The sequence below is a fragment of the Periplaneta americana genome, chromosome 1, assembly GCF_040183065.1.
Source record: "Periplaneta americana isolate PAMFEO1 chromosome 1, P.americana_PAMFEO1_priV1, whole genome shotgun sequence".
NCBI lineage: Eukaryota > Metazoa > Arthropoda > Insecta > Blattodea > Blattidae > Periplaneta > Periplaneta americana.
This window is the reverse complement of record NC_091117.1, coordinates 154,464,198-154,484,632: the sequence shown is the minus strand read 5'-3', so window position 1 is coordinate 154,484,632 and position 20,435 is coordinate 154,464,198. Positions and strand designations below refer to the sequence as shown.

The window sequence follows — 20,435 nt, the reverse complement described above, 5'->3', positions numbered from 1 at the left end:
AAGAGAAACCCCCCCAAATACTAAAATAGCATAAAAAGAGCACCTAATATGGTGAGTAGAGTATCGATTGTTCTTGGTACTCTAAAGAGTATCGACGGTATCGAGATATCCAAAGTATCTAAGACCCAATTATAATAATCCTTTATTTCAAAGGCTGCGCCATTTGGTCCTCTTCACACTTATAGCTGACCTACTGAGTTTTTTAATTTCTACAATAACATTTTTTCTGGGTTTATTCTTTAACATTAAAATTTGAGAAAAATTGTGCACATATATTTCAGCAATGTCTAACTGATTTAAAATATTCAAGAAGATATTATGATGACACAGGACAAACAAAACACAAGATACGTAACTTTAATTCGCTATGAAAGGTAATAATAAACTTGTAATTTTCCTATTGAGAATCGAATCCAGTTCCGCTTGATCTGTACCACTTGACTCGCAGAGAAAATAGTTTAAATTATACACAGTTGTCTCAGATAATTCTTACTAGCTATAAGTCGAATTTTTAGTCACGGGTTCTACCAATTGAGCCATAGTAGAGGAAGGTATAACTATGGTAACAGTTTGATGTGATATGACGTACACAAATTTGGTAGCTCCTTATCTTCTACGCGACACAGTGAACCTCAATACTATTTAAATATACTCCAGACTTTTTAGTTGCTGACCAATGCTCAATATAATAATACTGAAAAGATCATATTCATGCAGGTCGGTGCATCATCATACTTTGCATAGCTGATCGCAAACTGATCTGACACAACTATCCAGTTCGATGGATAGGTCATCGTGGACCAACAGAATGGCCTGCTAGAAGCCGTAGCTTTATACCTTACGATTTTTTCTGTGGGCTGAGTCAAGGATACACTACTTGTATTCTGGATGATTTGAGGTTGGAATCCATGATGTCTTAAACAGAGTTCCTCACAATTTTTAATAAACACTATAGGTGACTTGCCAAAGTTATTACAGAAATGTAGCTACTGCCAATATTGGTACCATAGTCTAGTATAAGTAGCGATCCTAGTGGTCAGCAACTATCTATGGGTGCATATTCCCTACGTATTGAGCTTCGTGACTATATACTAGACTGTGCTGGTACTATGTTAAGTTATAACGAAATGGTATTAAATGTTCCTAAGCTTTCATGACCGAATAAATGTTAGCTTTTTTGACTGTCGTATTATAATTATGTCTTTGAAGATAGGAATTCACTTTACAGATACCATATATTTTTCATTTCTTTGACTTTTTGGATAGTGAATTACTACAAAATGCATTGTGGGATTGAAGTCAAACTTGGCAAAATTATTTAAAACGCATTTCAGTAAACACTCACCATGCGGCGCCTGTTGGTTTCTGTGATGTTGGTGCTGTAGTTCCATTGTGCTGACGTTACTCGGAAGCACATTGCAGAGCCTTCTCGATCATACTCCTTCAGGAACTGGAGAGCCTCCCCTAGATTTATATTGGAGCCCTGTAAATTAAATGGAAAAGGTGTAAATATTTTCCTCGAATTAGTAATTTTTAGTGTTTTATACAGCAATAGGCCTATTTCACAATTTTAGCAGCAGTTAATTAGCGCCAGTGAGGTGATTTCATGGCAACAAAAGGTAAACGGCTTAGAAATGCAGATGCACGTTGCACCCGGCATTAGAATAAATAAATAAATATTACTTCCACTCTATGTAAATAGTACCGGTAGTGTAATATTGAAGATGAACACATTCTGGAATAAATATTCGTTATGCAACACATAAAGTATCATTTTTGTGAAAATAAGAGATAATAACAGTAATATTACACTATCTATCAATCAATCAATAAATAAATCAATCAATCAGTCAATAAATCAATCGATCGATCGATCAATCAATCAATCAATCAATCAAACTCCTGTATCTCCTCATGAGGAGCATAGGGCATTCACAAAGTGCCTCCATTGGACCCTATTTGTAGCCAACTTCTTCACTTCGCTCCATATTTTCCCCTCCCTAGCAATTTCCTCCAAAACTGTTCTCTTTCATGTATTTTTTGGCCTTCCTCTTGTTCTACTACCCTGGGGGTTCAATCCAAAGCCATTCTTTCTACTGCTCCATCTTCTTTCCTGATTGTGTGCCCTATCCAATTCCACTTTGGTCTTTTGATTTCTATTGTGATTTCTTTCTGATTTGTTATCTTCCATAGTTCTAAGTTTTTTATTATATTTGGCCATCTAATTTTTAAAATTCTTCGTAAACATCTATTAACAAATGTTTGTAGTTTATTTCGTATAATTTTACTTGTTTTCCATGTCTCACAGCCATATAATAAGACTGATTTCACATTACTGTTAAAAATTTTAATTTTCGTAAATCTAGATATAATATAAGATTTCCATATTGGGTACAACTGGACAAATGCACTATTTGCATTTTTTATTCGGTTCTTTACATCCTCAAAGGCTCCACCATCCTTGTCAATTATACTACCCAAATATTTAAATTCTTGAACAGTATCAAAATAATACACTATACTAGTAGTAATAATAATAATAATAATAATAATAATAATAATAATAATAATAATAATAATAATAATTTTATTATGCAGGTAACATTTCGCATTAGATTTTCGCATTAAACCTTGAATTATGTACGGTATCTACATTCTTCCTGCTATGAGATAGAAGTTTTACAATATGACATCTTGAATTACTAAATACAATCCTACTAGTGATCCAAAGTTTCAGCACGTTCTAATAGGCCTACATCAAGGAGCTGTTAAGTCAATCAAAGCTCCATTTCATCTTTTGTTATGTGGACGTCCAATTTTGTCGATATTAGGCTATGAAAGTTTTGATTTATAATACAGTACCGTTTCATTATATCTATTAATTCTTAATTTAGGTGTACAGCTTCCTTATTAATCGAATTTCAGTACTTAACCATTGATTTTGGCTCATGATATGTACAGTCCATGATTTCCTGTCGTAAGAGTTAAAAGTCTTATGGATGTTCATTCTAGTATGTTTGTAAGCTAAATTTAGTTTGACATTTTTACTTATAACGAAGAGAAGTAGTAACAGCAAAGCTGGACACAGTCTGGAATATATTTTCAATATATAGCCGATAAAATGTACTTGTGGTAAAATAAAAAAAAAAAACAGATGGTAATAGCACAGTCTAGTACATACAGTCAAGAAGCTCAATACGTAGTAAATATGCAACCATAGATAGTTGCTAACCACTAGGATCGCTACGATCGCCTCATTACAGACAATGTGAAATAGTACCGGCACAGTCTATTGTTTCTAGCACCCTCACAACTCAAGCTTCGTGACTGTATATACTAGAATGTGGTAATAGTAGTAGTAGTAGTAGTAGTAGTAGTAGTAGTAGTAGTAGTAGTAATAATAGTAATAGTAGTAATGATGGTGGTGATGGTACACATGAGAAGAATCTTCTGCACTGTGTGGCGCGGACTGTACTTCCTGAATGTTCCGCTCGGTTCCACTGCCTGTGACCTCACGTCGTCAGTTCCACCAGGCTCGTGCCGGCGCACCGCCCTCCTCAACAGTCGCGCACCTCCTTCAAGACTGTTATTACGTAAATCTAAGCGAAAATCAGCTGCGCATCTGCAAGAACCGACACTAGACATTCACAAGTCACGTGGCCAGTATGGCGCAATAAGTACCTGTTTCACGAGTTGTAACTACGCCTCCTAAAATCTAGCCTTTCCATATATATATATAGAATGTCCGACAAGTCCCGCGCCATAGGGTAAATTATAATATGTGCTCGATATGAGCTCCTCCAAGTTCATGAGATGTCTGGAGGCGAAACTTCATGCTATTGAGAATGTGATGTAACATATCAGCGGTGCTTTCACAACATTTTTCCTCGATCCGTGTTCGTAGATGTTGCAGATCACGATTCTTCACTTCGTACACACTTTCCTTCAGATAATCCCTCAAGGGGTTTTAAGTCTGGCGACCTTGGAGACCATTCTCTGGGTCCTCTGCGTCCTATCCACCGATTATGGAAGTTCTCGTCGAGACAACTCCGCACACTACAAATTTTATGATATCACCTATTTTTTTTAATTTTATGTTGCTAATAATTGTAACATAAAATATAAATAAATATAAAAAACTTTAGCTCGCCCCTGAAAGAGTAGAACTCGTTCTCAGGGGCGGATTCCTGAATTGAAATTAAGAAGTATACAACACAATTTGTCTTATGTCTACTACGCAATAAGAATATATAAATTTAAATTTACAATTTTTTAATTTTTATAAAATCCATACATAACTTTTTTTAATTTAATACTAGAACTATTAGAATTGACAAGATTAGGATATTTAAATATTTGTTATATATTATTGCACCTAAACTACTACTATGATTAAATACTGTAGCAGTGTTGCATTTTAGTTCAAACAATCTTAAAGAATTCATACCTTATGTTTTATAACTTTGCGAATACAATTCAAAATTATTTCGATTTTTATGTATGATGCGGGACTTGTCGGACAGCCTATATGTGTGTAATCTTTTGAAACAGAAACAGTTTAAATCAGAGGTATGATTAACAAAAGCGAAACTTTCCAGGATCCCGGCAAAAAAAATTTAATAATGCCAATTTGTCATTTGTTAAATAATTATTCATTCAACTTATAATTTAATTCCAAATTATTCAAAAGGCTATAAAAATCCATATAGAAAGAATACATATTTACACTTTTAAAACCGAGCAAGATGGCTCATTACGTTGCGCATGGGACTCGCGTTCGGGAGGTCCGTGGTTCGATTTCTGGACCGATCAACCTGACTGGTTTTTCCGTGGTTTTCCACAGTTACGTAGGCAAATGTGATTTGGAATTTTCATTGCCACGGTCCATTTCCTTTCCCCTCCCGTATAGAAAAAGAATTTATATTCCATAGCATTCAACTGCTTCATCTCATTCTATAGACATATTCAGGTCGTCCGCTTACGGAAGGGGACGTCCTCTTGGCAACCGTTCCTGGGTTCCCAGCCTTCCGCAATATCTCTGCCATGATTCATTTCTTAGAGCACTTCCAAGGGCGCTTCGACATCTTGAAAGAGCCGTTGGAACGGATCCTGTGCTATTTGGTCACCTTGGCGGTATGAACTATCATCTGATATCTTCTTCTATCACGTACTCTTCTCCCGTTCATCATTCCTTCCAGTGCATCCTTCTGTAGGCAGTTTCTTCTCAGTCAGTGACCCAACCAATTCCTTTTTCTCTTCCTGCTCAGTTTCAGCATTATTCTTTCTTCACCCACTCTCTCGAACACAGCTTCATTTCCTATTCTCTCTCCATTTCACACGCTAAATTGTTCTACACTCATATATACAGGGTGTTAAAATTATCCAATATTTTATGAGGTGCTAGTATGCATCAAAACAAGAAAATAATGTCCAATAAACATGGGTCCTACAACACATACTTTCTGAGATCTGACCCCTTGTGCTCAATGTGACGTCCATTCATGGCAATGTATTCCTCTGCCCTTCGGCGTAAGGAATCACACACTCTTTGAAATGGACCTGGTTGTTCTTGATAACCAAACGTCTAGAGGATTTAGATTTGAGGAACGTGTAGGCCAAGGTGTGGGGCCTCCCCAATCAATCCAGCGGTCCTGAAATGTCAGTGTCGCGTGTTCACGCTCATTGCGGAAAAAATGTGCTGGTGTGCCATCATGCATGAACCACATCTGTAGTCTTTGCTGACATGGCACATACTCCAGCAATACGTTAATAAGAAAGTCCTGATAACGAGCCCTAGTTAATGTCTGTGGTAGCACGTATGACCCTTAATCTATCGCCAAGAACGCCTGCCCATACGTTGATTGAAAATCGGTGCCGATGCCTTGTTTCTTCAAGTGCATGGGAATTTTTATCAGCCCACACATGCTAGTTACGAAAATTCACAACACCATTTCTGCTGAACCCCGCTCATATTCGCAACCAAACTTTTATTTTCAGTATTCCATGCCAGGAATGTCAACTACAGTATGATTATCTGGTAGCCTGCTGTGTTGTAGGGAAGAAAAGTGCATTGCCATAAATGAACGTCACATTGAGCACCTCCTATGAACAAGTGTTCAGATCTCAGAAAGTATGTGTTGTAGGACCCATGTTTATTAGACATTTTTTTCTTGTTTTGATGCATACTCTCACCTCCTAAAATATTGGATACTTCTTAATATCCTGTATATAAGACGCACAATGGGCCAAAGCGTGCCTAAGTGTACGGACCCGTTCCGAATTCAGCCCTCATAAAGCCAAATCAAGCATAATTGATCCGAGAAAGTTATTGCTCTCCATCGGTGTTACATGCACTCCGATCATTTAAATTGCTACTCAGTTCTCTGTTATTATATATTTTTATTTTATATCCTCTTTGTCGTTCAATTTTAACCTATATTAATAGCTCTGCCAGATAACTGGGTTTTCTTTTTAGGTTTTCCTCAGCTAGTCTCAAACTCTTATTTTTTTACTTGGTTATTTATCCACGCTGTATCAATTACTGGGTTATTTAGCGTCGATGGAATTGGTGATAGCGAAAGGGTATTTTGCGAGATGAGGCCGTGCATTCGTCATAGATTACCTGACATTCGCCTTATGGTTCGGGAAAACCTCGGAAATAAACCAACCAGGTAATCAGCCCAAGCGGGAATCGAACCGACACCCGAACGCAACTCTGGATCAGCAGGTAAACGTACTTCCACCTGAATTACGCCGGTGAATTTATAGTTTTATTTTGTGACGGTGTATTCTAATGCAAGGCTACATGTTATCCAGGCCAGCTGCTGCGTTATGCTTTCGCTATATAAGGTAACAGTTCTAGAGGGAGGCTGCACCGTCTCTTAGCCTTTCTCCATTTCAGACCACTCTATTTCCCCTTGTTTTACTCACACTTTTGCTTCCTGGGCAGGATATGTCACTAATGTTCGGGTATTCCCAAGACTATGTAATAGAGTGGCGTAAATAAATGGTACTGTACATTATTTTGTGCAAGCTCAAAGGAAATAATTATTACTGTCCATTATTTCCATTTATAACACCGACGTAGGAGATCGTGTGTAATAATTGACTTGTCTAAAGGGGATCATTGTCACATCGTTTTTAATAATAAGTTGCAAAGTAAAATATGTAGACTATATATTTTTTGGATATGTTTAAAAAAATAATAAATCTTCAGAACTTACTACAGGATAAATAAGTTATATCTATGGAAAAAGAAATTTTCATAGGCCTACTTAGACATTAAATTGAATACATATCTTACTATATGTGGACTAACAATAGAAATTAAAACGCTAACAGCAAACTAGTATAATTTTTATGGCCACCGGCGTAACTCGGGCGGTAGCGCGTTTTCCTGCTGATCCAAGAACGTGGGTTCAAATTCCGCTTGAGTTGATTTTGAATTTTTTTTCTGAGTTTCCTCCGCTGTAAGGTGAATGTCAGGCGATTCTCTCGCGAGTCCTCGGTCTCCTCTCGCTACCACCAATTATATCGGCATTAGACAATCTTGCAGTTGATACGGTGTCATTAAATAACCGGTTTAAAAAAGGTGACTTAAGATTTGAGGAAATCCCTTTGATTACATATAATGTCTATACAGGAATAAAATTAGAGTAGGGTAATCTAATTAGAAAGTAATTATTTCTTTGCTGTAACATTTAAGTGTGTGTAATGAAAGGAATGAAATCAGGTGTGAATAACAGTCAGTCCTCCAATAATAATAATAATAATAATAATAATAATAATAATAATAATAATAATAATAATAATAATAATAATAATAATAATAATAATAATAATGCATTAAAATTAAAACAAAATGTACTATTAAAGGGACAAGTAAATAATTATTCCTGAACCACATATAATTAACAAATAACAAGGTTGGCGGATATTTTGGTCCTGCCGGACTTTTTCGGTTGGCCGCGGGAATTTGGATGATCTGATTGAGTACATTGGGGCTGACGTGGACGTGGCAGGAGTAGACCGGGGGCGCCCCAAGATTCCCATCTTGAACGTGGAATGTGTATAATGCAGTCATGGATGGGGAACACAGTACCAATAATGTGGTAGAAGCGTGGCATAGCAAGTGTAAAGAATTGATCATATTGCATTATCCTTCTATGTGGAAGTTTTTAGAAATTCCCAGAGACGAACAAGAAAATAATGAGCAAGTCATTAATTACCCAACTTCTGGTGGTCACACCTATTTTCGTCCTCCTAATTCCAGTAAATACATTCGGAATCAAGCACTCGTCGCTGAAAATGTGAGCAAGTATGAAGAAGACAAGAATAGTAATAACATGGACATACACCTTGGGGCGATTGCTTTAACTTCCTGGGTCCAGAAACCTTTGTTGTTTTATTTTTAAAGTCCAATATATTTCTACACTTCAAAAAACAATCACTAGCATGAGAGAAAATACTGAAAATATTCTGCACGTTACAGTTAGGACACAAATGAAAGTATATTATACTAGATTTTGGGTCTCTGCACATACATCTTATATCATAATCATGTATGAAGTATAGTATAGTACACTATACTCTCAGGACTTACGAGGATAGGAGGATAGAGAATAAAATGGAATCCAGAAATTCAAGAAGACGAAGACTGAATAAGTTGGTAGAATAGTAAATAAATAACAAATCATTCTTTAACCCGTTTTATAACAGGACCAAATAGCCCGAACATTATTGATGGGACCAAATGAATGTCCGGGACATTTTGCAAAATACCAATTATTTGATACGACCAAATGTCTACCTGGACAGTGCGACCATACAAAATATCCGAGAGTTTTTCGACCAGACCAAATGTCCGACCGGACATTATTGATGGGACCAATTGTTCTGGAAGCAATAACTGATATACTGTATAAAAGCACATGATACTATCCCCTAATAGGGTTATTGATATTAATTCATCTGTATGTGAATAACAATGCCAAACTTGTGTTACCTGTCTTTAGTTACGCATGTATTGTGCACATGCCTATTTCGCGTCTTTGTTAAAGCATAATTTAATTCACTTCAATTCAATTTATTTGGCTTCGTCAGAATACATTGAAAAACATATAAATACATTTTAAAAAACACTAATGAAAGAAACAGTAAAATTTAAATAATACGCGTACAATGAAAACATGAAATAATTTGAAACTTTTAAATTAAGGAAAACTAACTAAATTGCAATTAAACTTATTCATTAAAATACAATTTCATACAAATCTGTGTTGAAAAATTCAGCAACAGAATAAAAAGGATTATTTAATAACCAATTGTAAAATCTAGTTTTGAAGCTATTGATTGGTAAGTTATAATATTCACTGGGGAGCTTATTATATAATTTCATCCCCATAATTAAAAAGTTTGTGTTGCTCTTGTGTAATCTACAATATGGAATATTAATTTGTTCACTATTTCTAATTTCATGATCATGTATATTGGCCACTAATGAGTAATTGTCGATATTTTGTCGAGTGTAAAGTACTAGATCATATATATACAAATTTATGATTGTTAAAATCCGTGATTGTCTGAAAAGTGGCCGACGATGTTCCAGATAGTTTGATTTACATAAAATTCTATTAGCTTTCTTTTGTAAAATCAAGACGCTTCCAATTTTGGTTCCATTTCCCCAGCAAATTAGGGCATAACTGAATAACATTGTTATTTTAAATATATACTTACTCTCCCGTGAATTATTATACCTGAACTTTATGCTCGACTATGCCGAAATGTAGTAATTATACACCTGGTAGCAGTCCTTTAATGCATGTCATTAAAGTACACCTACTCATTAAAGTACAGGTGTTCAGCCAATGACAAGTCAGCTTTGTACCGTTATAAAACCTCAGCCAATGACAAGTCAGCTTTGTACCGTTATAAAACCGCAAGTATCGATTATTCTCGGATATGCAATTGAAAGAGAATTAGCGAAAAGTCACGGAGGCTGGAAATCCAATACTGTCGCAGAAGGTTATGTTCTGTTACTATAATAATTAGCGTTAATTGTAAATAATATTCAAATAAATTAAATTTGTCATCTCGTTTTTCAATGTCTAATTTAATTTCAATGTTATATCAAAGTTAATATTTAGTTTACTCTGTAGGTTCTTATAGGCTATCAAGGTCAATGTGGACATCTGTTCCTCGGAAAAAATCAATACTTTCGCGTCTGCGCACATCTCACAATTTACGAGGTATTGCTCAAGGTCGGTTAGATACAAATAAAATGGATAATTTCAAGTTAGAAATATGGTCGAGCATAAAAAGTCGTATGAAACTCGCCTTCTCGGCTTCTTTTTTGATAATAATCTAAGTTGGAATTTTCAAGTTAAAGAAACGATAAAAAAAATCTGTTCCTCCATTCACTGTTTGAGTCGCTTGAGAAACTTCTTGCCCCAGCAACTAAAACTTACCTTAGTACAAACCCTAGTAATGCCGCACTTCGATTATTGTGACGTTTTGCTAAGTGATCTAAGTTCTGAACTGTCAGTCAAGTTACAGCGAGCTCAGAATATGTGCGTCAGATACGTGTGCAACATCCGACGATATGACCACATATCACCGTCCTTCGCAAGTCTTTCGTGGCTCCGACTTAAAGAACGCAGAACTTTACACTCTTTGTCTTTACTCTTTCGAATTCTGCACACCTTAACACCAAATTACCTTTCGTCTCGTTTCTCTTATCTATACTCTAACCACGACGTAAATACCAGATCACTTATCTGTGGCACGCTAAGTATACCTCTTCATAGAACATCTTGTTATTCATCATCTTTTACAGTATCCACCTCGCGTCAATGGAATTCCTTGTCACAAAGTATTAGGGGCTGCAAGACAATAAACACCTTTAAGAACAGCTTAAAAGATAACCTTATTAGCATTTCACTCCAATCATACTGATTTAAACTATCATTGACTACATTGTTACTTCTTTCTTTTAGACATCATCCTGATTGTGCTGTATTTTCAAAATTGTCTCATACTAATCTCTTTCTATTATCTAATATTATTTGAAATATATTAACATTCTATGTATTTTAGCTTAATTCTGCTACACAGTTTATTTCAGTGTTTAATTAATAGTTCATAGTATTTTGTTGTTTAATTCGTAAATAACTCTTGTATACATGTAACTCTAATCTAAATCAAATTGTTGAATTCTTGTAAGTTCATGCATATGTATATATTCTTTTTGCTGGTTGAGTGGAAGAGAAGGCCTTACGGCCTTAACTCTGCCAGCTAAAATAAATCATCATCATCATTATTATTATTATTATTATTATTATTATTATTATTATTATTATTATGGTAATTAAGAAGCTCGTATGAAAATTATGAAACTCGCTTGCGCTCGTTTCATAAACATCCATACTCGCTTCTTAATTACTATCATTATAGGCTCGTTGCATAATGTACTATTTCAAAATAGGTTATATATAGCCCTATAGCTACTATATTCGGACTCCATTTGTATATGAATGGACTCGCTCATTTTGTTGAGTTTATCGCATATGACGTAAGCATGATGCAGTCTTCAAATTCATAAAATTCTAGTACTGGATCACTTCCTAGAACATTTCAGAGTTCCTAGCTAATTGCGTAACTTACACAAAAACAGCGTACATTACTGTTAAAACTGGAACTACACACTCTGCAATTTAAAATGTTCCTCGTGTCTATAATTTAAAATATGTCATGTACTTAACAATACTCTAAAACTAAAGGCATTACATGCACAGGCATTTTTAGCTCCCGTTGTTGCAAGAAAAATATTATGATTTTAAATTCATAACGAAGGATGACTGAAAAAAGAGAACGTAAATTCCAAATACTGTTTGCAATCTCAAAGCAGACGCTTTGGAATTCTTATTTTACTTAAACACAAATTAACAATCTGAATTATTGAAACATCTCCACAATTTAAATTACTTTGCACTATCTTCTTCTTCTTCTTCTTCTTCCTATCACGTATTAAGCCTGGTGGCCTGTTCTGGTTCTGGTCTCACTCCATCGTTTCAGCGGACGGCCCAAAGATCTTGTTCCTAAGGGTTGTAATGTTGTGCTTGACGTGGTATCCTTGTTCTAGGCATCCAGAGTAAATGAGATTTCAATTTCTGTCTATGATTTTGAATTTTCTCTAAAACTGAGTCAATATTTAATTATTTCAAAACATCCTAATTTTTCTTCTTGTCTAATCTAATGTAGCCAGCAGTTCTTAAAAACTTCATTTCATTGACAGTGATTCGGTGTTCATCATATTTACGCATGGACCAACTACCAAAATTATACAGACTCTACATGTCGGTCTACTTAACATGATGTGTAGTGAAATTTTGTTGTTTTTTTCTTCAATTTCTGTTTTTAATTCCTAAAATATCATGTTTTTAGGATTGATAGTAGTCTAATATTTACTGTTCGAGTAAATGTGAACGTCATTGCCAATGGATAGAGGATTGTTTCTTTTAAATTAATATAGCTCGCGCAAGAAACGATTACCGAAAACCAATGGTGGCGTTGCTGTCTGTTTTGACGTGTGTATGTAGGCACGCCAAGGGGGCGAGAGGTACGAGCCGATGGAAGTACTGTCTCTTCCAAGAAGATGAACAAGTGAGGACATCGCTGTGGAAATAAAAAACGTAGCAAGAGAAAAATTCGAAGCTAATTAAACGCGCAACATATGTTTACGAATGAAATAATACCGTGCGATACAAGACACGCATTCACATGCAATGGAACAAATTAAAGTCGTAATGTAACTATCACAACGCAAGACCAGTGTTGCCAACAGTTGTTCATATAATCCCGCTAGATAGACTTTCGAAAACCCGCGATTTTCTAACAAAAACATCTAGATTTTAATGCGTATTTACTGTTATTCAATAATAGTAGTAGTAATAATAATAATAATAATAATAATAATAATAATAATAACCATAACCATAGATCAAGGTAGAGTATCCATCCGCCAATATAATGCACACTTTTATCATTACCAATGTGACACATTTTATTTCTGTTCGATTGCTTGTTAGAATCGACCGGTATTAAAATTGCAAAAACAACAATAACGCTAATATGAATTTAACTTCAGAAAATTTAAAGATTAAAAACCGCTAGTATTACCGCTAGGCGGGATAACATAATTTTACCCGCGAGATAGTTGTCCAAAAAAGCTAGATTTAGCGGGAAAACCGCTGAATTGGCAACACTGCGCAAGACTGATTCTATTGATTCATTTCTCTTCCGACTGTAGTCTTGAATAACATTCAAGTTATCTCGTGACCTTTCCTGTCGCCCGCTCTTCCTTATCGCACTGTTTGATTCTCATTCCTTCCGTCGGTATTCCATGCATGCGAGACTTATAGATATGTTTTTATTGATACTTAGATATTAATACACGAATTTTGGAACACTGCACACACACACACACATATATATATATATATATATATATATATATATATATATATATATATATATATATATAGGCCATATACAGCTTGAATATTTAAATTGCCTCTACAGTTTGTATCCAGTTAAGAGAAAACATTGCTCCATTTCCAAAACAACTTTTGTTCTAAGATTAAAATCAGACCTTGCAGACAACGTTTACAAGGAGGCCATGGACACTGCCTTGTCTCTGCAGTAGTGTAGCAACATCCATCTTCACCTGTAGATAATAAATTATTCAACAAAACAAGTAGTCAAAACAATTTCTTTCTACACGAAGGTCTATTAGTTACGCAAGCTATGGGTTGAAATACTTTTTTTCCTTTGCGAATACGTAGTAATCTTCTCAAATTGTGCATCAAATATTGGGGGGATTGATTTAACAAGTTCTGACGACAAAAATTTCGTTTGAAATAACTTCCTGGATGGAGAATACTTCGAAACGGTATGTCGATCTTCCTTCATGAATTGAAGAGTTCAGAGCCATAGTGGGCCAAGCGCCATTTATTAAAAACGGTGAAAGCAAAGGTTAAAGTTAAGTGAATACCATAGTTTAATAAAGATTGACATATCATTTAATTGTAATGTGTATACTTTATATTACTTTCTATATGTTTCATTGAATTCTGGTATTAACTTCATTTTAATCCTTGTTTTCTACGGTTTTAGTAAATGGCGCTTGGTCCACTATGGTTCTGAACCCTTCAATTCTGGGGGTTCATTAACTTCAGCTCAGCAAGCTGAGCAACTAGGGATATGTAGTTAATTTTTGTTTAGTGAGCCCTTTAAACTAAATAACTGATGAGATTTAATGAAATGATGATGTGGTGATAATGGAGCTTAGGTTAAAAAAATGACAGAATGCCGGAAATCGTACTAATGTCCCTTTGGTAAAAAAAACTACCAGCGAATTGATTGCATTATCTCACCGAAGAGACTGGAATCAGACACCCTAATAGCTTCCTACGTTATACATGGAAAAGAACAAGTGAACAGGTTTTGCACTTATAATACTTGTCACTGCTAATTTAACCCCTTCAGGTCTGATGTATATTATAGTGTACATTGTTTTTTTTTTCTTTTTTGGAATGTCTTCGATATTTTTAAATATTTTGAAAAATTCAATGTGATAGAAATGGAGAATATTATTTTTGAAACATTTCTATACCTGAATTAAAAATAAAATTTAAAATTTTGGGGCTCCAGGGGTCAAAATTGTCCCCAAATTTTGATTTTCTGTGAAGACATGATATGGGAACTTTTGACCCCCCAGAATGATTATGTGACCAGTTTTTTCTTTTTTCAATTTTGTAAAATATAAATTCAGGACTGGAGGGGTTAACTTCGAAATTTCTTCATTATCATTTCGAGGTTTTTCGTAGTTTAAGGGAGACAAGAGTTGCAGAGAGGTATATATACGAGCTTTCACAATAAGCAGAACCAAGTTACCTTGGTAGCTCATTGATAGGACGTTGGCATATTGCGCCCACGGACCTGAGTTTAAATTCTGGTGAGGACGGAGTTGTATTTGTGGTGAACAAGGTCTGAGTTGTGAGAGTTCTCTTCTCGGGGTTCTCCCATTTTCCCTCCTTATTCCACCGAACTCTCCACATTATCGTCTCCGTCTCGCAAATAGGACATCTCCTATATTGCATGACCCCGAATCGACCAACCGCCACAATAGATGTTCATTGTGTTTCGTCCAAAGATTAGTAGATGATAGCGGTGATAACTTATATACAACTCATAGATTTGCATAAATAGACACCAAAGCCCTCCGGGTTCGCTTTTGCCAAAATGCGGTCGAGTGGCCAAAATATGTACAAGCACTTCTTTTGACATTATTAACACGGTGAAAGAAAAAAAATAACTATTTTATCTGCCCCCATCAGAATATTTGCTTGTAAGTGCAGATTTTTGTATCCGCAAAAATGGTAATTGCTTAACTGCGGAACGGCGCCGGCGTAACGCTTTCCTCCATCAAGGCCAGTCGGCAGAAAATCTCCTCCTAACTCTGACACCCATTAGAATTCAGCAATACCTGAACACGGAACAGGCAAAATGATCTAACATTCTAACTTCTAAATAGATTCATGAACCGAGCGAGTTGGCTCATGCATTCCGCACGGAACTCGCATTCGGGAAGGCCACGGTTCAAATCCTCGGACCGACCAACCTGACTGTGCTTTTCCCGTGGTTTTCCACAGTTACTTAAGCAAATGCAGGGTTGGAATTTTCAATTTCCCCTCCTCTTCCCCGTAGAAAAATAATTTAGATTTCATATCATATCATTCATCTTCACCATCTCATTACATAGGCATATTCAGGTCATGACGCATGTCTTCGTCCGCTTGCGGGAGGGGCGTCCTCTCCGAAACCGACTGTGGGTTCCAAGCCTTCCGCAATATCTCTACCAGGATTCATTCCTTCATTCCCCTTGGAAGGGCCGTTGGAATGGATCCTGTGCTGCTTGGTTACCTTGGCGGTATGAACTTAGAGCGGGGGATGTAGTGGGCCCATTGGATGAGCTGGTGAGGGGTCTCATGCGGCCGATGGGCTGGTATACCTCATCCTCATTCATACCATAATTCGGGGTGCACTATATGCCTCAGTCTGACCGACGTGCTGAAGGGTCGTCCCTAACCCGTCCCTAGCCACCGTTCTCTAATCCCTAATCCCTAGATCATGAAGGTGATGGTTATAAACATGATAATACATATATTTATTCCACAAATGCTGTGCTGGAATCCAGATATCTAAGTCACAAAGTAAGCTGCTCAAGTCAAAACTTTTTTAACATTTTCATTTGAAAGACCCTCCCAACTTCTCTTTGAAGTGTCCTTAACTTTCTCTACAGATAGCGTAGAATCTATACAATTTAACATTCATATTGTTACTATTTACAGGTACTTATAAAAATCATATAGCAGGGCAACATTTACAGTCTGTAACTGTTTCTAAGCTGTAATCATCTATAATTATTGTTGGTCGAAATAATGAATAAGAATGTAAGCACACAGGAAATCTTTCCTCTTTTGAATAAAAAAATGACTAGATTCTTTCCCTAAACTTAGGTACAATAGAGGAGGCAAGACCTGTCCTGTGACTGTGGCTATATCACCAATGGGTGTGGGGGAGATAGATTTTAGGCTGATATGATCTTCCGTGTCGGTAGATTCTATAAATTTAATATAATATTAATTATCATGAAAAACTCTCTTTCTGGTAGCTCATTCTTTCCCTTTCGCACAGCTCACATGCTAGGTCTCATCTCCTCTTCTGTAGGCCTACTTATGCGTGAAAGTTAGTACAGTGGGTTGCACACAGTTGTACACGATCTCTAGCCAGCAAGGGTGTTGGACTTCCTACGTCCAGCAATATATTGTCGGTTCACTGTACCACCTTCTCCTCTGTAGGCCAGGAGGGAAAGTGACCTTCTGCAAGGGTTCTGTGTGTAACAGTTTCCTAATTGTGAAGATGCCAGATAAGCTGCTGCTGGTTATGAAATGCAAATGGTTCAACGTCACCACCTCTTTGCAAGGTAATTAAGAGGTTAGGTACAACTTACAACAGCAAAATTTTGGAAATATTCAACATTTTTTCCTTCCATTACTAGGGCCTATATCTTGTACAATAATGAAGATTAGTATGTGGAAAACACTGTCCTCCTATATGAAAAAAATATTTTTACGATTAAAAAAATATTTACATTTTTTTCAAAATTCAGTTCACTGTGCAGTGATGAAGCGTTTCTCGCATAACTCAAAAACTGTCCAACATTCTGTGATGAAATTTTTTGTGTGTATTTATGCATGTCATATCTACAATATGACGCAAGATCACTTCTCTATCTTTGATAGATTATCTGATAGAAAATAAATTCATTTTAAAAATTGGTCATCCAACCAGAATGAAGGTATCGTGTGGTTAGCACGATGATCCCCCCAGCCGTTATAGCTGGCATTCGCAACCGGATTTCGCTATCTCCCAACTAACACTCCATATGCATTTCTTGATTCGCACATACGTGCTACATGCCCTGCCTATCTCAAACGTCTGGATTTAATGTTCCTAATTATATCAGGTGAAGAATACAATGCATGCAGTTCTGCTTTGTGTAACTTATTCCATATACTGTAGTAATTTTAATAACATGAGAATATAATATTTGATTTTTTCATCTTTCGTGTTTTAGATTTACATTCAACAAGTGTGCGAATATTAGTCACTAGTATATAAAGTATTGTTAAGTTATGCAAATGTAGTCTTTCAGGTGAAGCTCCCTGTAAAGCAGATTTGAATAATTTCAAGGGAAAAATTGTTCCGGGGCCGGGTATCGATCCCGGGACCTCTGGTTGAACGTACCAGCGCTCTACCACTGAGCTAACCGGGAACTCCAAATTATTCAAATTATTCAAATCTGCTGTACAGGGAGCTTCACCTGAAAGACTAAATTTGCATAATATATACGTTACTGTGTACGTTAACAGAAAACCACAATTCCAAGTCACACAGAGATTGTGTGCACTCGTTGTGAATCTCTGGCGTTTCGTCAGCCCACGCGAGTTGTGTGGATATAAAGGGAAAAGTTGAGACGGTGTCGGGTGGAGTTCCCGGGTAGCTCAGTGGTAGAGCGCTGGTACGTTCAACCAGAGGTCCCGGGATCGATACCCGGCCCCGGAACAATTTTTCTCTTGAAATTATTGTTAAGTTGTTTATTTACTAATTACAAAATAATTAGACCGGCAAAGTCGGAGGAAGTGATATTATAAGTGCAAACCGGTGATCTTAAAACTCACACCAGTCTTAACAGTCCAGAAATTATCCGGGTTATTTTCCATGTGTAATGTGGCCTAAGGAAAATTGAGATTAAATACTGAACTAGTGGTAGGATGCAACAAATTCCCTCTTATACGAACTTTCCTGTCCTGAGATGAAAACCGAATTATTGTGTAGATCGGATAATGACCAGGCGATTAAAGTGAGCATACACTATATTTCAATATCGGAATTTTAAATTGTTTTTACATTTGTATTTGTTTTTCTTTCACTGCTACACGAAAATTAAAAAATCTATACGCAACAAATAGAAATGGGCAATTTTAGGCTCTAAAACCTTAAAAATAGATCTCAATGGGCAAAATAGACATTTTTAGGCGCCATAAAACCGCTTCAGATATTCATATTTTATATAAAATGTGAAGTTATTTAACTAGTTTTAGTTTATCCCAACAGAAAAAAATAGGAATTTAACCTAAAATCCGAGGTCTAGTCATAATATACGTTGAAACTCTTGGTACATACACGTCCCGCCATCTCTGAACATCTAATGAAACGATAAGGCAAAAAGTTTGGACTTTTATTCGAAAATTGGCTAGAGCGACCTGTATTAGTCACACTCAAGTAAAACTGCACTCATATGTGACAGTATTCTTTCACCATACATGAAGAGAATTTTCATCTTGAGGGTTTTTCAATAAACATTTAATTTTCCAAAATAATAAATTAAGTTCATCTACAAATTTTCATATCGATGGTGAAGAATGGAAATCTCCTATGTCAAATTTTGCTATTTCTGGTTTATGGTACCAAGCAATTCATAAAATATTCACGGATCGGTTGCGGTAATTTCCTGTGTCATATCACACTTCCAAAATTATTAATTTTTAAAAAGAATTTAATTATAATTAATTTTATTGATATATGTGCATGTTTAGAAAAGGTTTTTTCGCTGTCCTGAAAACTAACGATTTTTGACATAGGAGGTTTCCATTCTTCACCATCGATATATTGAAGTAGCCTACTTCATTTCTTCTGATTTTACGGAAGCAAAAAAAAATTCTTAAGCAGAGTCATGGTGATAATATTCAATATTGCATACACATAGGCGAAAAATTATGAGGCTGTCTTCTCTGTACTAGGTCATACGATGAATGGAAAACCAAAAAAAAACAAATTGTTATTCTTCTTATGATAAGTTATAGGACTACGTGCGTACGTAAATTAATAAGTCGTTAATCCAGTAAACATTTCACAAATATGACATTTAGATTTTTGCTTACTTCGTCTTAATTTATATTTGGTCTAACTTCGTTATACATGAAGGTATATTACAACCTACGTAATTAAAATTTAATGTTACCATTTCACATCTTACATAATCTTTGACTTAGAGATTTGAGTTTTCATATCCAAATCAATATAAATGTTCTCAACATCATTTGACCTTTCAATATCGTCTTCAGAGTTACGAAAAATATCGAAAATATGTTTTTCATTTTTTATTTTAAAATTATTATATGAAAAAATATTTTCAACTGCCTATTAAGTTCGTGAATAAATGTGTAAAATAAAATTTTGCAAATTAATCCATCCCAATACGTATGACAGTGACATCTATACTTCTTCAGTTAGATACTGCATGTTCGTAATACTACAACTGTCACAGTCGGAGCTAAGCTTTGGACAAGTGGTTGTCTGTTGCTGAAGGTGCTGTATGCCTTGAGAAATTAGAAGGGTTTGAAATTGCAGTGGATTTTACCGTGCATAAATAATGTATTTACTTATTCTTGGCTGATGCTTAGTAAGAAGAAATAATATCGTCACAGGTATGTATAAACATATGTAATCGATGTACCTTTTGTCTCTTTAGTTGTACTTCCGGAGCAGTAATGTAATAATTGTGCGTTTGCAATAAGAAGCCATGTGACCTTGACACGATGTTTTATGGTATAACATCGGAAAGTGAACATATTTACGAGTGAAATTAGTTGAAATAATCTCAATATATGTAAATATAGGCTTTAGGCATAGTTAAGAAGTACATAATATTGTAATTATATACCGCAATTAAGTCTATTGCTAATCTAGGTCAAAAAAAGAACACAATAAAGAATCTCATAGAATTAAAGATAAGCAAAAAACAGATTCAT

At 35.7% G+C, this 20,435-nt stretch overlaps 1 protein-coding gene and 1 long non-coding RNA gene across 2 annotated transcripts in view; one reads left to right on the top strand and one right to left on the bottom strand.

Moving 5' to 3' along the window:
- LOC138702414 (angiotensin-converting enzyme-like) overlaps nt 1–20,435 on the bottom strand; it is a 91,581-nt gene that overhangs the window by 35,017 nt on the left and 36,129 nt on the right. Inside the window, exon 2 of the mRNA XM_069829924.1 lies at nt 1,346–1,483. Coding sequence (XP_069686025.1) covers nt 1,346–1,483 — 138 coding nt within the window. The remainder of the gene's footprint in view (nt 1–1,345; nt 1,484–20,435) is intronic.
- Nucleotides 19,938–20,435, top strand: part of LOC138702492 (uncharacterized) — a 93,882-nt gene continuing 93,384 nt past the window's right edge. Inside the window, exon 1 of the long non-coding RNA XR_011332847.1 lies at nt 19,938–20,111. This is a non-coding gene — a long non-coding RNA (uncharacterized lncRNA). The remainder of the gene's footprint in view (nt 20,112–20,435) is intronic.